Below are 17,305 nucleotides of genomic sequence, written 5' to 3' on the forward strand. Positions count from 1 at the left end.
AATAAATAAATAAAAAGCTATACAAGTGAATCAATTGGTTCTTTCAATGCCTCGAACCTCTTGAGGATAATAATTTTTTGATATACTCTTAAATTCACATTGACTTTAAAAACTAGTCTAATCTTTTGATAACGAGTTTTTATATAATAGAAATTTATTTGATTATTTTTTCTCATCTAATATGGAAAATTTGTGTCTAATATGGAAAATTTGTGTCGGAAAAAAACTTATGTATGCAAGTAGTTGATAAGTGGTATATTATAACTAAATGGCCAAAAAAGATAATATTATAAATAATCGACAAATCATCTGATGGTTTATATGAAATAAGGTGTTGAGTGAGTTGTTATTTTATCTTTATTTATCTGAATACGTTAATGTATTTGACGTTTAACTTGCCTTTTTTTTTTCATATGAAGCTCAAACTATTAGGATCATGCATAGTTGTTACTTTTACAATTATACTTCCATAACAACAAAAATAATAACAATAAACAATAATAATTCCCTCCTTTAATCCATTAGAAGCAACGTGACAAGCACATTTGTTGCCATGAAATCATTGACCATAGGGGGGGGGGGGGAGATCTTCGATTGCTTTTGTGCAACTTTGGATAAACATGTGGAAGTGCACATGGCACAGACCTATTCCTTGGCTTCAAACTACGATTTCTCCTATGGGAATCTGATGTTCGCTACCTTGATTTAGGAAAGAAATTAGGAAATAAAACAGAGTTGGGGTATTATTAATTTATTATTATGATGGATAACATAAAAGCACGGATACACATTGTGTTCTATTGCATATTATAAATTATAAACATGAGATTATTTGATTATTTTGCCCACGTATTTTGTTTATTTATTATTGTTTCCACCAATGACATGGACATGGCGACTCAGTTATTTATATTTTAACGAAATTGGCCAAAAATACATAGCCCTACATGTATTTATGGGTTAGGTACGGAGACCGTTTTGAGAGGAGCAAACAAGACGGGGCATCATTTGGTGAGTGGAAGGTGATTCTCATGTTCACGACAAGTAATGCATACTTTGGCAACTAAATATGATTCCCAAGTCTCACCTATCTACAATTTGATAACATTCAAAAGACCGACAAAGCAACCACTATTTTTTTTAAGAGTAAAGACGCGATCAAAAATTTGAGATGCAATTCTTTATATCTTCAATGTCAAACAAAAGGGTGGTTCCGTAAATCATATGCGACCCCTTGTATAACAACTTGTACTGTTCAAAGCTTATGAATGTTATATCTACCGTAGATTGTTACACACACACACACACACACACACACCACAGAGAGAGAGAGAGAGAGATTATCTAGTTCAAACTAGATGCATACACAAATCAAAGAATTGAGAGCTTACACAACTTGTGATATCTTTGCCATCAAGTTTCAAAGGAAAATAAGATGTGTAAAAATATAATATAAAAGACTTGATAATTTGATGCTAAGCTAAAAAATCACACTAATGCCATGACTTCATTAAAAATCAGATGACAAAGAATATAATAGATATACCTAATGTCCAGTTTAATTACTAAAAAAAATAAAATGGATTGAAAAAAATTAATATAAAAATAAACTAAACAATTTTTTTTTCTTATAATAATAGTAAAGATGATAAAATTCATTAATATATACTATAAATGTGTTAGTAATTACACCCTTCAAAAATTTCATAAATTAAATTACCCATTTTATTATGAATGTGATTCACTATTCTTTTTAATTATCTTATTTTTACTTTTATTTTTTCAATTCATTCAGTCCCATTTCTTTCTGGTAACAAAACAAGACCTAATAAGTCTTTTTTTAAATCAAGAATCCGTGCAACGTTTATCAATTCTCATAGGACATAATGAAAATTATTCAGCAAAAAAGACAATATTAAAAAAAAAAAAAGCGAATCTTTCCACATCATAAACAAACTATTGTGCTCAAGGGTACAAAACGACAGAAATCAAACAAAAAGAAAGCAATCGCCTCCTACTCATGGATGAACACAGTTTGGACTAATTCATGTGTCATGGGAATCTGCAGGGATGAAAATCAAAATGCAAAATAAGAAAAAGAAAAAAATATATTATTATTGATGAGATCAATAAGAGAAGATGGCACACACCCACACGATAAACCAAACAGCAATATCAGTATCAAGGAGCACGCCAGGCAAATAAATCACACGGATCATGGTGAGCATTTAAAGTGCCATCGTCGACATATATATATTGCTATGAATTACAAAGTTAATAACAAGCCGCGTTAATCACAAATCATAACCCCATGATTGTCTTAGCGTGGAGACAACTGATGTATCGTGTATTAGTATTGCAAATAGTTTATTATTCAGCAGTAACCATCATTAGAACTTCCCAGAGAGAGAGCTTCAACTACAGAAGACAAACAAATCGTAGAGCGTATAAACATAAGTAATCTGTAGGTATGAAAGTAAGAGCAATGACCAACTCAATTTGAAGCGTGTGGAGTTATAGCCGTGATTCAATGACCATAGACACAGTGAAGCAAAGATAATAAAATTAATACATAAGATGAGCTTGGGCACCAAAATGAGTTCTGAAAGCTACCACAACCCTACGTCATCTATCTTGTGCAGAAGAAGCAAAACCATAAAAGCATAACAACTGACTATTGTGACAGCAGCAACCCACAAAAGTAACTCAAGTTCTACCATCACAATCTCAAAACACCTTCACAAAAGGAAGATTGTTATGGTTTGACTTTACATTCAGCATTTAATCTAGTGAACATCTCAGCATAAATGCCTGAATTAGTCAATATTACCATACATTTCCATAAATGTAAAAAGAACGAAAGAACTGAATATGTCTAAGACAAAACCCATGAGTATCAATAAAAAGGATTAATTACCTCATATATTGCTTGGATACATGAAGACTCTTACCCTTGCTCCCTGCACATAGATTGATACTCAAATGACTCAGAAAGCATTAGAAAAAGCTATTCGAAATTGTTCATAATTTCTATTTCCTAAAAATTACCATTGATCTGGGCGGCAAATTGGACTTAAATTTGGCACGAACAATACCACTGTTACCATGAGGCCGGGTAACCTTCCCCCAAATACAACGATAGTGGCTTCCATTCTTCTTCACCTTGGCCTTGTAGATGTATGCCATGCGCTTGCCACAGTACCATGCGACTTCTTCCTTGGAGTTTACTCCCTCAATCTGGATGAGTGATGTGTTTGGGTATTGGTTTGACTTGGACCTGAACAACACTATCAACTTATCAGCTATTTTTTTTTTTTAAAACATCTAACAAATCGGTGTAGGAAATCTTCGATGTAACAAAACACGTAATACAATGTAGAGGGGAAAATGATAATTTAATTTGAGAAGAATAAAATACCTCTTGTATCCAAGGATCGAACCTCTGACATAAAGCCTGATATAAAAGAAAAGAAAGCAAAACATTAGGCATATTTTATAAAGATGCATAATCGGTATCATACAAAACGAAAATAAATGACAAAATTTAGATCAAAAGCATAATACGCATGTGGAAATTTTATGAATTTGCGACATAATCGAGCCCCCATATACACACAGAGATAATCAGACACACAAATATGCCGCCTTATTAGCTGCAAACTTTTGTTAAAACGATACCAAAGTCTGGTATAAATATGTTTATTTCACTTTATTTACATCATATAGATACCAAATTTTAAAAACGTGCAATTTTTTGTGGCCTGAGAACATATATGCAATTTTATACGAAATCGTTCGATCGTGAGTTCAAAAATGTTGGGGATTATTAACAGCTAAATAGGGCCAAAAAGCAACCCCTATACGGCTATACCTGGCCACAATCTATATATGGTGCAAAAGCTCACAAAGACTAATTTTCCAAACCAATGCAAAATAAGTACATAGCGTTCAAAGCAATATCCATTTTCTATTAATCATCCCGGAAAAGTGTACTTCCATAATCAACATGAAGGGAAAAAAATGAGTAGAGAGCTAACAGCCGCAGCACATGACGTCAAATTCACTCCAAACGGCATATTTAAGCGCGAACGCTATAGCCGAGGTCCCGCAGCTATGGTAAGAGAAGAGCAAAGAAATTAACAATTGAACGACAAACCTGACCCGCTCTCCCTGGCGTTCCTTCACCATCTTGCGTTTTGTTGGCGAGGGCGCAGATCGGCGGAGGGCGGTCCGAAGGAATCGAGGGTTTTTATCAGACGGAGAGCTTGAGATATAGGTTGGGTTTATAACTGGGCTCTCTTCTACTTTGGGCTTCGGTCCACTTTTCTTTTAATGGGTCCACCTGATCCTGCTAGTACTGTTTATGATTCTTTTTGTGCCGTTTAGTTATTCACATGAGACCAAAAAAAAAAAAAAAGTTTACATACACAGGATTAGAGCCTTTAAGTGCCATTTTTTAATACTTTTTATAATATTTTAACTTTTTTTGTATCATTAAATTCTATCTAAAATAAAAGGTATCTTTAAGTGCCAAAATAGTGAAGAGATGTGTTTTTCATGATTTTTAAAAAAAAATATTAGAATTATACCCTTTTATTTTTAAAAAATCATAAAAATATAAATTTTTATTATTTTGAAAATTCAAAATATCCAAATATCTCTTAACTTATATAGAAGCTAATGAATTAAAAAAAATAAAACCAATTAAAAAATTAAAATATTATAAAAGGCATTATAGAAGGGTAGTAAGGCTCGATATTAAATTACTTTCAAGGAAAAAATAGAAAAGCATGATAGTTTTTAGCATGATTTGTAAGGACTCTTTGAATTTATATAAGTGGTTAAAGATTTAAATTTCAATTCTTTAGTATATACTAGGATTTTATTTGATTATTTTTGCTTATCTAGTATGGAAAATTTGTGTCAAAAAAAAACTTACGTATGCAGGTAGCTGATAAGTGATAATATTATGATTAATCAATGAAGCATTTGATGATTTACATGAAATAAGACTGTTGAATAAGTTGTTATTTTATTTTTATTTATTTGAATACGTTAACGTATTTGACTTTAAACTTGCCTTTTTTTGTAAAAAAAAAAAATGAAGCTCAAACTATTAGGGTCATGCACAGTTGTAACAGTTACAATTATACTTTTAATAATAACAATAAATAATAATAATAATTTCCCTCCTTTAATCCATTAGAAGCAACGTGACACCACATATTGTTACCATGAAATCATTGACCGTTTGGGGTGTAAAAAAAAAGATCTTAGATTGCTTTTGTGCAGCTTTGGGTAAACATGTGGAAGTGCACGTGGCACAAAACTATTTCTTGGCTTCAAACTACGATTTCTCCTGTGGAAATGTGATGTTCGCTATCCTGATCTAGGAAAAAAAATCAGGCAATCAAATGGAATTGGGATATTATTAATTTATTATTATGATGGATAACATAAAAGCACGGATGCGCATTGTGTTCTATTGTATATTATAAATTATAAACATGAGATTATTTGATTATTTTGCTCACGTTTTTTGTTTATTTATTATTGTTTGCACCAATGATATGGACATGGCAACTGAATTATTTATATTTAACAAAATTGGCTAAAAAAATACAGCCCTGCATATATTTACGTGTTAGGCACGGAGGTCGTATTGAGACGTGAGCAATCGAGACGGGGTATCATTTGGTGAGTGGAAGGTGATTCTCATGTTCACAAGAAGCAATACACACTTTGGCAACTGAATATGATTTCCAAGTCTCACCTATCTGCAATTGGATAATATTCTGAAGATCGACAGAGCAACCACATTTTTTTTTTTGGATAATTAATCTTTTCACCCTTATAATTTCACTCAATTTTCCATCTCATCCTTCTAATTTCAATTTGATTAAATTAGCCCTCATAGTATCATATCGTTATTGTGTCAATCCTCTCACTTTCAAAATGTTACTAGTGTCTTGTGTAGATTAACACCGTCATATTTTGGCCGATGTGGCAATATAGATGTATGAGTTGGCTTGCTGCAAATATAAAACTTTCTCTACTTGCAAAAAGAATATAAAACTTCTCGCTCTCTCTTAAATCTTAATTACACATGGGGAACCAATCGCATAGAGCATGGAATTAAAACAAAGTCCAAAGCAAACAACACACACAATAAAGCTGAATTGAACATCTTCAAGCGCTGGGATTGCTTATTCTTCTATTTCATCGTTGCCACGGGTAGGGTTTATTTGTTCATATGTGTATACATACTGCTGAGTATAGAGCACGTCACAGTTCATTTTTCTCATTACATTCAAACTTCCTCACAGCTTGTCCTTCTTGCATCAAAAATTTCAAACTTTTAGCTAGAACCATCCAGCGTAAACTCCTACAAAAATGTTTATTTATTAGTCTAACATAGGGAAAATTGTTGATTCACAAGCTTATTAATCATCTATTCCTACTTCCCTTGAGATTTCATTCTTGACGTCTCTTGTTTGTTATGTAATAATATTTTGCCTGCTAGTTTACTTGATAATATAAATGAATGCTTCACATATCACAATTGCCATTGGACCCAAGCAGGAGTCTCAATAAAAGAGTTTTCAATGCGCATCATAATTAGCAAGTACCTTTGTTTCTTTGTGTAGAAAACAAAGGTAAACAGAGCCATATAAAACATGTTCATTCTTGCATATTCTTGCTTGTAAAACAATGGTTATTTTCAAACCAATTGATTTGTCATTTGAGTGCATAGTCAAAGACCATCAATCAAGTCATTGCTAAGTCATGCTATCAACAATTATTTCATCATCTGACACCACTTAGGAACAGGGATGTTACCTCTCTCCCCCCTCCCCCTCTCTCTTTCTCTCTTTAGAGATGATGAACATGAGATAAACTCAATCTATTATCGGTAACTTCATATTGCTGCGGAAGCTCATTCTCATTTTCAATAAACTTCACAAGCTCTCCTGGTGGTTGAAAAAACGCACAAAGCTCATGCTAACATTCAAAGCATGTTTAACAATAAAATTCAGTGAAGAGGAAACACTCAATGCTAACACCAAAGGATGTTTGCCTTCTTGTTTTTGGATGAAGTAGAAGAGTAGTGAAAGTTAACTCCAGTAGAATGATGCCGCCTTCTTTGGAGCGCCATCTCGCAAAGCTTCAGGATTCATAACATGGGGATATAGCTGAGCTGGAAATTATGGAAAAGAAAAGAGTTTTGGTAGCTATTTTTAATCTATATGTCACAAGAATATGAAACTATTTGCCGCATTATTAATAAATTGACGAAGTTAATAACTTGACTAATGGCGAGGATTAAAGCCTTTAAGGAAGCAAACTATAAAGATTGATTTGAATGTTATAAAACTATAAGGATCTAATAAAAGATTAAGTGAAAATAAAAGAATTAAAATATTAATTTTCTCTTTTTTTTAATATTAAAGACAAGATCAAAAATTTGAGATAAAATTCTTCATATCTTCAATGTCAAACAAAAATGTGGTTCCAAAAATCATAGCAAATTGCATTGTTCAAAGCTTATGAATGTTATATCTACTTGTAGATTGTTAGACATATATATATATATATATATATAGATTATTTAGCTCAAACTAAATGCATACACAAATCAAGAATTGAGAGCTTACACAACTTATAATATCTTTGCCATCAAGTTTTCAAGGAAAAATAAGATGAGTAAAAATTTGATGTAAAAGACTTGATAATTTGATGCTAAGCTAAAAAATTATACTAATGCCATGATTTTATTAAAAATCAGATGCCAAAGAATATAATAGATATACCCAGGTCTTCTTTTAAATCAAGAATCCGCGCAACGTTTACCAATTCTCATAGGTGATAATGAAAATTAATTCACCAAAAAAGACAACGATGACGACGACGACGACAACAAAAAGCGAATCTTTCCGCATCATAAGCAAACTATTGTGCTCAAGAGTACAAAACCACATAAATCAAACTAAAAGAAAACAATCGCCTCCTAGTTATGGATGAACACTGTTTAGACTACTTGATGTGTCATGGGAATCTGCAAGGACGAAAACCAAAATGCAAAATAAGAACAAGAAAGAACATATATTATTATTGATGAGATAAACAAGATAAGATGGCACACACCCACACAAAACGTTACTAACCATGCGGTCAAAGAGCAAATGTTGAAACTAACCGCCAGCGATAAACCAAGCAGCAATATCAGTATCAAGGAGCACGCCAGGCAAACAAATCACATGGATCATGGTGAGCATTTAAAGTGCCATCATCGACATATATATATTATTATGAGTTACTAAATTAATTACAAGCCGCATTAATCACAAATCATAACCCCATGATTGTCTTGGCGTGGAGATAACTGATATATCGTGTATTAGCATTGCAAATAGCTTATTATTCAGCAGTAACCATCAATAGAACTTCCCAAGGAGAAAGCTTCAAACTACAGGAGACAAACAAATCGTAGAGCGTATAAACATAAGTAATCTGCAGGTATGAATTGCAGGTATGAAAGATAATCAAACTAACACATAAAATGAGCTAGGGCACTAAATAAGGTCTGAAAGCTACCACAACCCTATGTCATCTACCTTGTGCAGAAGAAGCAAAACCATAAAAGCATAACAACTGACTACTGTGACAGCAGCAACCCACAAAAATAACTCAAGTTCTACCATCACAATCTCAAAACACCTTCACAAAAGGAAGATTGTTATGGTTTGACTTTACATTCAGCATTTAATCTAGTGAACATCTCTCAGCATAAATGCCTGAATTAGTCAATATTACCATACATTTCCATAAATGTAAAAAGAACGAAAGAACTGAATATGTCTAAGCAAAACCCATGAGTATCAATAAAAAGGATTAATTACCTCATATATTGCTTGGATACATGAAGACTCTTACCCTTGCTCCCTGCACATAGATTGATAGTCAAATGACTCAGAAAGCATTAGAAAAAGCTATTCGAAATTGTTCATAATTTCTATTTCCTAAAAATTACCATTGATCTGGGCGGCAAATTGGACTTAAATTTGGCACGAACAATACCACTGTTACCATGAGGCCGGGTAACCTTCCCCCAAATACAACGATAGTGGCTTCCATTCTTCTTCACCTTGGCCTTGTAGATGTATGCCATGCGCTTGCCACAGTACCATGCGACTTCTTCCTTGGAGTTTACTCCCTCAATCTGGATGAGTGATGTGTTTGGGTATTGGTTTGACTTGGACCTGAAAAACACTATCAACTTATCAGCTTTTTTTTTTTTTAAACATCTAACAAATCGGTGTAGGAAATCTTCGATGTAACAAAACACGTAATACAATGTAGAGGGGAAAATGATAATTTAATTTGAGAAGAATAAAATACCTCTTGTATCCAAGGATCGAACCTCTGACATAAAGCCTGATATAAAAAGAAAAGAAAGCAAAACATTAGGCATATTTTATAAAGATGCATAATCGGTATCATACAAAACGAAAATAAATGACAAAATTTAGACCAAAAGCATAATACGCATGTGGAAATTTTATGAATTTGCGACATAATCGAGGCCCCATATACACATAGAAATAACCAGACACACAAATATGCCGCCTTATTAGCTGCAAACTTTCAGTTACTGTTAATATGATACCAAAGTCTGGTGTAAATGAATACATGTTTACTTCATTTTTTTTTTTTGGGTGATATGTTTATTTCACTTTATTTACATCATATAGATAACAAATTTTAAACACGTGCAATTTTTTTTTTTGGCCTGAAAACATATATGCAATTTTATACCAAATAGCGCAAAAAAATCAACTCCTATACCTGGCCACAATCTATATATGGTGCAATAGCTCATAAGGGCTAATTTTCCAAACCAATGCAAAATAAGTACATAACGTTCAAAGCAATATCCATTATCTATGAATCATCTAAAACGATGTCGCCGCGCACCGGAAAAGTGTACTGCTATAATCAACATAGATGGGGGAAAACCGAGTAGAGAGCTAACTGCAGCAGCGCATGAGATCAACAGTATAACCGAGGTCCCGCAGCCATGGTAAGAGAAGTGGAAAGAGATTAACAATTGGATGACAAACCTGACCCGCTCTCCCTGGCGTTCCTTCACCATCTTGGGTTTTGTTGGCAACACCTTCCAGTTGATGCGAAGGACAGATCGGCGGAGCGCCAGCCGACGGGATCCAGGGTTTCAACTTTTAATCGGACGGAGAGTCTGAAATATAGGTTGGGTTTATAACTGGGCTCTCTTCTACTTGGGCTTCGGTCCACTTCTCTTTTAATGGGTCTATCCGATCCTGCCGGAAGTGTTTATGACTCTTGTTGTGTCGTCCAGTCATTCGCGTGAAATAAAAGTTTACATACACTCAAGTAAGACTCGACATTAAATTAGTATCCAAGAAAAAATAGAAAAGCATGATAGTTTTTAGCGTAATTAGTATTTATTAGGGAATCTTTTAATTTATATAAGTGGTTAAAGATTTAAATTTCAATTCTTTAGTATATAATAATCTAGTAAAAAATATATCATTTTTCCTAGATATTCAAAAGAGATTAGACTAATTTAATGTTCATAAAACACAAATTCAAGTTTGCATTGAGAAGTTTCGCTGATGGAGAGGAGAGCTAAGTCTCTTTGTCATCTCTGTTCTCCTTGCCATTGCTTCTCCTTTCGTCGTTCTCGTTCATCGGCTTTTTCTAGATCTGGCAGCCTTTTTGTGATGGTTTCTCCTTAAACTCATCGATGGAATTCGTCTTGGCACAAGTTTCATTACATGAATGGTATTGTTTGGGGTAGTAGGAGGTTTCATCCATTCAAGTTGCAGACCTATATTAATAAGTTTTGGAAAATTAAGGGAATATTTTTGTGATTCAGTTTTTAATTTCCAAAACAAGTTTACTCTTTATTTTGGAAAAAAAAAAACGATAATCTCCTTTATATGTTACATAACGGTCCTTGGCTTCTTAATGGTGGTTCGATCATCCTTCAAGAATGGAAGCCTTTCACTTCTCTTCAGATGGGTTACTTTCCACTCAGTTGATCTCTGGATGCATATACATGGTTTGCTGGTTGATCTTTACACTTTAGAGATGGCTCCTTTTTTTGGTAATCATTTTGGTATTTTCTTGGACTTTGATCATGATTGTCCTTGGCACGCTAATTATGGACTCAGATTAAAGGTTCACTTACTTCTGTCATTTGAATGAAAATTTCACGGTACTGTGTCCTTTGCATCTGGAGTCTTCTTTGATTTCTCCATTCAAGTTGAGCGGTTAAACAGTTTGTTTTAATTGCATGCACATTGGTCATGTGGAATTTAATTGTCTCGTAACTACATTTGTTCATTATCTTGAATTTCTCCATTCATGGTTTCTGCGTGGGTCTCTAATTTAAGTATTATGGTTCTTCGTGATTGGAAGTTTAATCTTTATCATAATGAAGATCCTCTTCGCGATAAGTTCGACTTACTAAATATACTTTTTACTCTGACATTCCTTCTTCAAATAATTTGCTGAATGGTAGCTTCTTTGGTTGGAAGATTCATGTCGGTGAGGATGATATTTTGGACAATTTGGCCCCCATCAGATGTCCGTTTGCATGGTAACGTTGAGGTGTCCTCATCTTCCACTTCCAGATGTCTCAAACGAAAAATTTCATCCGATCTTTTGTTCAATAACAATGTTCATCAGAAGATGCCCAGCATAAATCATGAAAAGTTTCTTCAACAGCTGCCCTCTTGCATGCTAATCATCAGGTGGCAGCCTATAATCCTGGCAACTGTCTTAAGCAAAAGGCTTCATCTCTGGACAGTGACATTAGTTGGGTTGTTGCAAACAACTCTATTAAAGTCGGTTCCTTCATCTCTCCCAGATCATCCTCTAGTTTGGCCCAAAATTCTTTTCATTGTATCTCAAGTTCTTTGGATTGGCATCACTACTGTATTTTCAAAAACCGGAAAGTTTTAATTAACACTTGGATCATTATTTGAGTCAAAAAGCCTTGCTTTCTTATCTTAACTGATCATAAATACTTGCACACCGGAGATATGCAAAAGTCTTCTGGGTACGTCTCGACTGTGGTTCGCTTCAAGTTCTGGTGCGATATAACCTATGTACTCATCGCGCGCATCTTCATGTTCATGAGCGAAGGAGAACTCGTGTAGGGAAAAGTGACGACGTGTCCCCTACATCTATTCTGCCTTCACATTCACCAAAGGTTGGAGTTGTTTTGCCTACCTTCATTGCATTCTCTCCCCCGTCGAATGCCTGCAAGGTGAGGAAGTATGCTATGTTCAACTCTCCCAAAACAGAGCATCATCATTGTGCTAGTTTTACCAAGGTTTAGGCCAAAAAACCCAAGGCAGTTGCATGATTCTCTTGGGGATTTTCATGGAATGCGGCGTCGTGGAGGTCCAGCTTTTGGTGCTACGACGCAGTAGCCGTTGGCGTTGTCTTTCCGTTTTTTTTTTTTTTTGGAAGAGTCTTGTCTTGGTTGTTTGCATCCGGTTAGTTCTAACTGCTGTTATAGTCTTCTGCTGCTTCTCTGTAGTTCATGCAAATGATTCACTTTTCCGACCAGACCCTTAATGGCTTTGGTATTCCAAATCCTGTAGCATTATTTTTTCGGAATTGATTTCCGGCAATCGGATTAAAAACAAATCAGTTCTCTTATCTTTCACTCACTGTGCTTACTACCTTTTTAGATGAGCCGGTTTTTGGACTGATTGCGTATTCCTTTTATGTGAGTGTTCTCATCTATCATCTGCAAGAACCACAAATCAGCCATGGGAGTTAATTCAGCATTCACTTACGCTTTAATCTGTTTGGCGTGGGTCTATATTTTTTTATCACTTATACTTTGGGTTGTCTGCATGGGTCTGGTTTTATTTTCAGTTGGATAGTCTGCTACTAGTGCCTTTCTTTTTTCTTCTTGTTTTCTTTTTTGGCCAAAAGCCCTTCTCAGTTGTACTCGTTTCGCCGCTTAAAATATTTGACTATGCCATTAACGATCTAACTCACCAAACAACAAGGATACCAAACACACCAAATTGAATAAACCTTGTTGTTAGGGCAGATCAAGAAATTTTTATTATGGAGGCCAACATAACAAAATATACATGATAATTAAAAAAATTAAATATATATGTCTTCAATTTTTTATGACATAAAAATCATTAATTATTATATCTATGATAAATATTTTATCAATTTTATTCTTAATATAAATTATCATTGAATTGGTGAAAATTTTATCATCCCTATGAACATTAAATAATTTAAATATGTCATTAAAATCTAAAGTTGTATTCAATATAATAAACTCTATTACTTACTTATTGAATTTATTATTTAATTCTTTTAATTGATAATCCTAGTAAATAAATATATTAACACATTAATAATGTTCAATCATCATAAAATCTTTATGTCAAAGAGATCGAATTACATCAAAGTAAAAACACATTTATATCATAAAATTTAATAGCTTGATTATTAAAAAAAATGTAATTTTTTTTCTAAAACATCTTTACCAAACCTTTTAACTTTTAACTTTTAGATAAGTGATTTTATGATAGATATTAAAATTGAAATTTTTGTTGTAATACTTAATAAAATTTGTTAATAATAATTCTCATATACATATATAAAAGACTACATGTAGAATTGAAATGAGAATTTCATTTAGTGTTTCATAACTTATATAATGTACCAATTTATGAAAACCAAAAATATATAACTCCTATATTTTACTAAGAAAAAATTTAAAAGTTAGGGAGGCCATGGCTCCTGTCAGTTCCCCCTCTCTCCACTCAAGCTTGTTGTTCATATGAAATTTTTAAACAGTATAATTTAAAGAAACGCACATTTTTCATATTAAAAAAATGCATATACTCCATCTTTTTAAAAATATAAGGTATTTTTAACTAAATTTTATCCCTAATAAAATAATTACTTATTTTTTAATTAACATTATTTTTTATATTTATTCTTATTTAATAGAGTGTTTCATTTTAAAATAAATATAAACTATTTTATTATTTACGGGTAATTTAAAAAAATTAACAAATAACTTCTCAAAAAAAATACCTTGAACGAAGGGATTACTAACTTTTATATTTTCAAAAAGTACTTGTTTTAAATTAATTTGAAATATATAGATATGTTATAAATTATTTATTATATAATAAAATTTTATTATTAATGTTAATATCACATTAAAATTTGTACTCCCTCCTATCTTTTCTATAGAATATTTTTAACTATTTCATGTATCTTAAAAAAATTAATTTTTTCTTGATATTGTAAAAAAATAAAATATATTTTTATTTTTACTCTTAACTTTAAATAATAATACAATTATATTAAATACTTTTAAGCTAATTAAAAAAGATAAGATTGAAAAAGGTGTTTAATTATTGTGAGATGTGTTATATTTTAGATGAAAAATTATTTTTAAAAGTTGTCTTATTTTAGATGAAGGGAGCATGTCTTAATTTTATTAGATAAAAATACATTAAATATAGAAGCTAATTACTTTTGTACAAAAAAAATATAAAAAATGATAATAAAATCTTTTTAAATTATATAAATAATAATTTAGTATCTCAAAATATTATAATTTTAATGAAGTCTTTAGATATATCTTTGTCAATCACTTTTTTAGTGAAAAGACCATTTTATTGTTATTGAAAATAAGTAAATAACAAATATCAATCATAAGTTTTGTTTAAAAAATTATAATTTATTAAGTGTAATTTCTATTATTGAAAAATAAACTTTAATTATAAGTTTTATTTAAAAAATAATAATATTTATTCTATGAATAATAAGAGTTGAACAAAAAAATTATAATTTATTAAATATAATTTTTATTATTAAAAAATAAATTATTAAAATAATAAATTTCGTTTATAAATTTTATTTAAAGAATTAAAATTTTAAAAAAATTATAAGAATTGAACAAATATTATATGTTAATAACAAAAAAATGATAATTTTAATTTAAAATTTGTTGAATAATTTTTAAAAATTTTAATAAAATTATAATATTTTAAAGATCAAAATTATCATTAATTTAATTTGAAGGATTTTTTTTTTTTTTTGGTTTTGGGCGGGGGGGGGGGGGGGACGAGACTTTTAGCTGTGAAAATGCCAAGCGAAAGCACATTAAGGGCCAAAAAACAGTAGACAATGTGGGAATGAATCAGGCTGGGCTCTCCGCTTTCTCTGTTCTTCCTCTGATTTCCGCTGTCCGTCCGGTTGATTGATTGCGCATCAGCACCGTCTTCTTTATCATCTTATCTCTCTCGTACTTTCCCTCGAAATCTTTCGACTTCGGATCGACTATTACGGTATTTACTCTGGGGTCAAATTCTGTTTTCTCTGTAATTCTTCGATAAGTTTCCCCTCTTCTATTCTTTCCTGCCTAAAGTAGATTTCTTGTCCTCCTTCTTCATTTTTGGGAATTTCTCTTCCTGGTTAGATCTGGGAATCCCATTTATATGTTCTGTTATTTTATTTTGGTGCATTGCTGTATTTCACAGTTTGGCTTTAATGTCTTCGTTATTCTATTAGAATTCCTTTGTTGTCGTGGTCTGTTCACTCTGTTGTAGTAAGATTTGGCTGCGTCAATAACCAAAATTTTAGCACCTGTTTGCGTCGTTGTGTTCTCAAATCCAATTTAAATTATACATTTGTAATGCCGTGACAATGTCTGGTTTCTAATTTTCATGTTGTCCCACAATTAGCATCAATGGAAGGAAGTGCTGGTATAAGAGTCTTTAATTATAGTATAAGATTCCATAAGGTTCTTTCATTTGCTATTGCAGACCAGTGTTAGCACGGTCGTGTGGGACAATTGAAGGGGCTTTAAGCATGACTGTCGCTGGCTTTCTAACATATAACTTCATATGATGTGTCTTTCTCCTGTGTTTTTCCCCCTTCTACTTCTGTTATCAGTTGAATTGCCAATGCAAATGAAAGAGCAAGTGCAAATTAGTTGTATCCATTTATAAGTTGGGTTAGATTTCTTGTTAATGCAGGAAAATGGGTTTGTGGACATTGCTCGAGGGGTTACTGCTTCTTGCAAATGCGCTAGCAATACTAAATGAGGATCGCTTCCTTGCTCCCAGAGGATGGAGCTTCTCAGACTTTTCAGGCGGCAAGACAAAGTCATTTAGAGGCCAGTTTATAGGTCTCATTTATGCAACTCAGTATTTGAGAGTTCCTCTAATACTTCTCAACTCGATCTTCATAATTGTAAAGTTGGTCTCTGGATGATACCTATTGTGGTAAGGAGTTCATTCTGACCTGCACTAAATGTTTTGTTGATTTTTTTTTTTTTTATAACCAAGAAAGTTTACACTTCACATGAGTTAGGCGTCAGCAGTTTACCAGGATTGTTTTGTTGGTTTCTTTTAAGTATATTTATATTTTATACTTTGATCTGATTATAAGAAATATTCGTTCCCATTGGGAGTACTATCAGCTTTTTGCTTGCTTCATCTATGAAAGACAATGCGCGAAAAGAATTTATGTATTGAAATTTTAGGTAAGGCTATATACGTTTAAAAAGCGACGTTGGAAGCATTCTGGTGGTATTTCTTCCATCATACGTTATCATTACCTAAAGAATGTTACATGTAGGCAGAGCTGGATGCAATATATCATAAACTGAATTTAGTTAAATTCTACTAACCAGTAGCTTCCCTTAATCTGATCGTGGAACACCTTTATGAAATAGTGCACTAATGTCTACGGTTCCTTTTCAACTTTTTGAATTTGAAACTGAATCTGTCAACATTGGTATTTTTTACTTGGCAGCTCGGCATATGGAGGCAGTAACCAACAGCTAGTGTAGTAAGCAAATCCTGGAATTCATCAACAGCCCTCTGCTTCCTTGCTGGCCTTCTCTTGCGCAGTTTAAAGGGGCAAAAAAAAAAAAAAAGGAGCTGCTAGGGAAATTAAAGCAACACTAGGAGCATCACTGCATTTTACGCTTCCCATTTCTGATTGATTGCAGGTTTCTGTATTTGCAGATTATTTCAGCAATTCTTTCTAAGGTAGTGACGTTACACAATTGTTGAGATGTCCGCCAAACTATCTGCCCTTCTGGGGTTTTTGCGTGTACGCCGTTTATGAGCGTAAATCGATTTCATTGTGACTTCATCTGGGTGTTATACTCAATTTTTAAATATTGAATTGTTGGCTATGAAGTCGTCCATCATTGACGATGCATGATGAGTTGCACGTATGATGCTAGTAT

General features: G+C 32.7%; 3 protein-coding genes across 7 annotated transcripts; 1 reads left to right on the forward strand and 2 right to left on the reverse strand.

Moving 5' to 3' along the window:
* Positions 1-1,871: 1,871 nt before the first annotated feature.
* Positions 1,872-4,278, reverse strand: LOC129302977 (60S ribosomal protein L35a-1). 3 transcript variants are annotated; one of them, XM_054941936.1, is made up of 5 exons: positions 4,157-4,278; positions 3,419-3,454; positions 3,049-3,277; positions 2,918-2,960; positions 1,872-2,062 (listed from the first exon to the last, which is right to left on the reverse strand). In XM_054941936.1, the coding sequence occupies exons 1-4, from the start codon at positions 4,186-4,188 to the stop codon at positions 2,919-2,921; spliced, it is 339 nt and encodes a 112-aa protein (XP_054797911.1). In that variant the 5' UTR covers positions 4,189-4,278; the 3' UTR covers positions 1,872-2,062; position 2,918. The 3 variants fall into 3 exon arrangements, with proteins under 3 accessions (XP_054797911.1, XP_054797913.1, XP_054797912.1); XM_054941938.1 differs by lacking the exon at positions 1,872-2,062 and adding an exon at positions 2,198-2,418; XM_054941937.1 differs by lacking the exon at positions 1,872-2,062 and adding an exon at positions 2,547-2,736.
* A 2,393-nt stretch (positions 4,279-6,671) lies between these two features.
* Positions 6,672-10,262, reverse strand: LOC129302978 (60S ribosomal protein L35a-1). Of its 3 annotated transcripts, XR_008591369.1 has the most exons (6): positions 10,122-10,262; positions 9,400-9,435; positions 9,032-9,260; positions 8,901-8,943; positions 8,166-8,467; positions 7,800-8,056 (listed from the first exon to the last, which is right to left on the reverse strand). XR_008591369.1 is itself a non-coding variant. In XM_054941940.1 (5 exons), the coding sequence occupies exons 1-4, from the start codon at positions 10,151-10,153 to the stop codon at positions 8,902-8,904; spliced, it is 339 nt and encodes a 112-aa protein (XP_054797915.1). In that variant the 5' UTR covers positions 10,154-10,262; the 3' UTR covers positions 6,672-7,198; position 8,901. The 3 variants fall into 3 exon arrangements, 2 of the variants coding, with proteins under 2 accessions (XP_054797915.1, XP_054797914.1); XM_054941940.1 differs by lacking the exons at positions 7,800-8,056; positions 8,166-8,467 and adding an exon at positions 6,672-7,198; XM_054941939.1 differs by lacking the exon at positions 8,166-8,467 and having other exon boundaries at positions 10,122-10,254.
* A 4,935-nt stretch (positions 10,263-15,197) lies between these two features.
* Positions 15,198-17,277, forward strand: LOC129303096 (uncharacterized). The gene is made up of 3 exons (XM_054942137.1): positions 15,198-15,392; positions 16,083-16,331; positions 16,864-17,277. Exon 2 carries the CDS (start codon positions 16,087-16,089, stop codon positions 16,318-16,320), a length of 234 nt encoding a protein of 77 aa, XP_054798112.1. The 5' UTR covers positions 15,198-15,392; positions 16,083-16,086; the 3' UTR covers positions 16,321-16,331; positions 16,864-17,277.
* Positions 17,278-17,305: the final 28 nt, after the last annotated feature.

Source organism: Prosopis cineraria, unplaced genomic scaffold (genome assembly GCF_029017545.1).
Source record: "Prosopis cineraria cultivar Desert tree isolate PC_DT_omini unplaced genomic scaffold, ASM2901754v1 PC2, whole genome shotgun sequence".
Classification (NCBI taxonomy): Eukaryota; Viridiplantae; Streptophyta; class Magnoliopsida; order Fabales; family Fabaceae; genus Prosopis; species Prosopis cineraria.

Bases quoted from the DNA above. Each gene is read 5' to 3' on its own strand.
- LOC129302977 (XM_054941936.1), bottom strand. From the start codon at position 4,188: ATGGTGAAGGAACGCCAGGGAGAGCGGGTCAG. The intron at 3,278-3,418 runs GTATTTTATTCT...AGTGTTGTTCAG, and splicing joins TCGATCCTTGGATACAAGAG to GTCCAAGTCAAACCAATACC. The intron at 2,961-3,048 runs GTAATTTTTAGG...ATCTATGTGCAG, and splicing joins ATTTGCCGCCCAGATCAATG to GGAGCAAGGGTAAGAGTCTT.
- LOC129303096 (XM_054942137.1), top strand. From the start codon at position 16,087: ATGGGTTTGTGGACATTGCTCGAGGGGTTACTGCTTCTTGCAAATGCG.
- LOC129302978 (XM_054941940.1), bottom strand. From the start codon at position 10,153: ATGGTGAAGGAACGCCAGGGAGAGCGGGTCAG. The intron at 9,436-10,121 runs GTTTGTCATCCA...TTTTTATATCAG, and splicing joins CGCCAGGGAGAGCGGGTCAG to GCTTTATGTCAGAGGTTCGA. The intron at 8,944-9,031 runs GTAATTTTTAGG...ATCTATGTGCAG, and splicing joins ATTTGCCGCCCAGATCAATG to GGAGCAAGGGTAAGAGTCTT.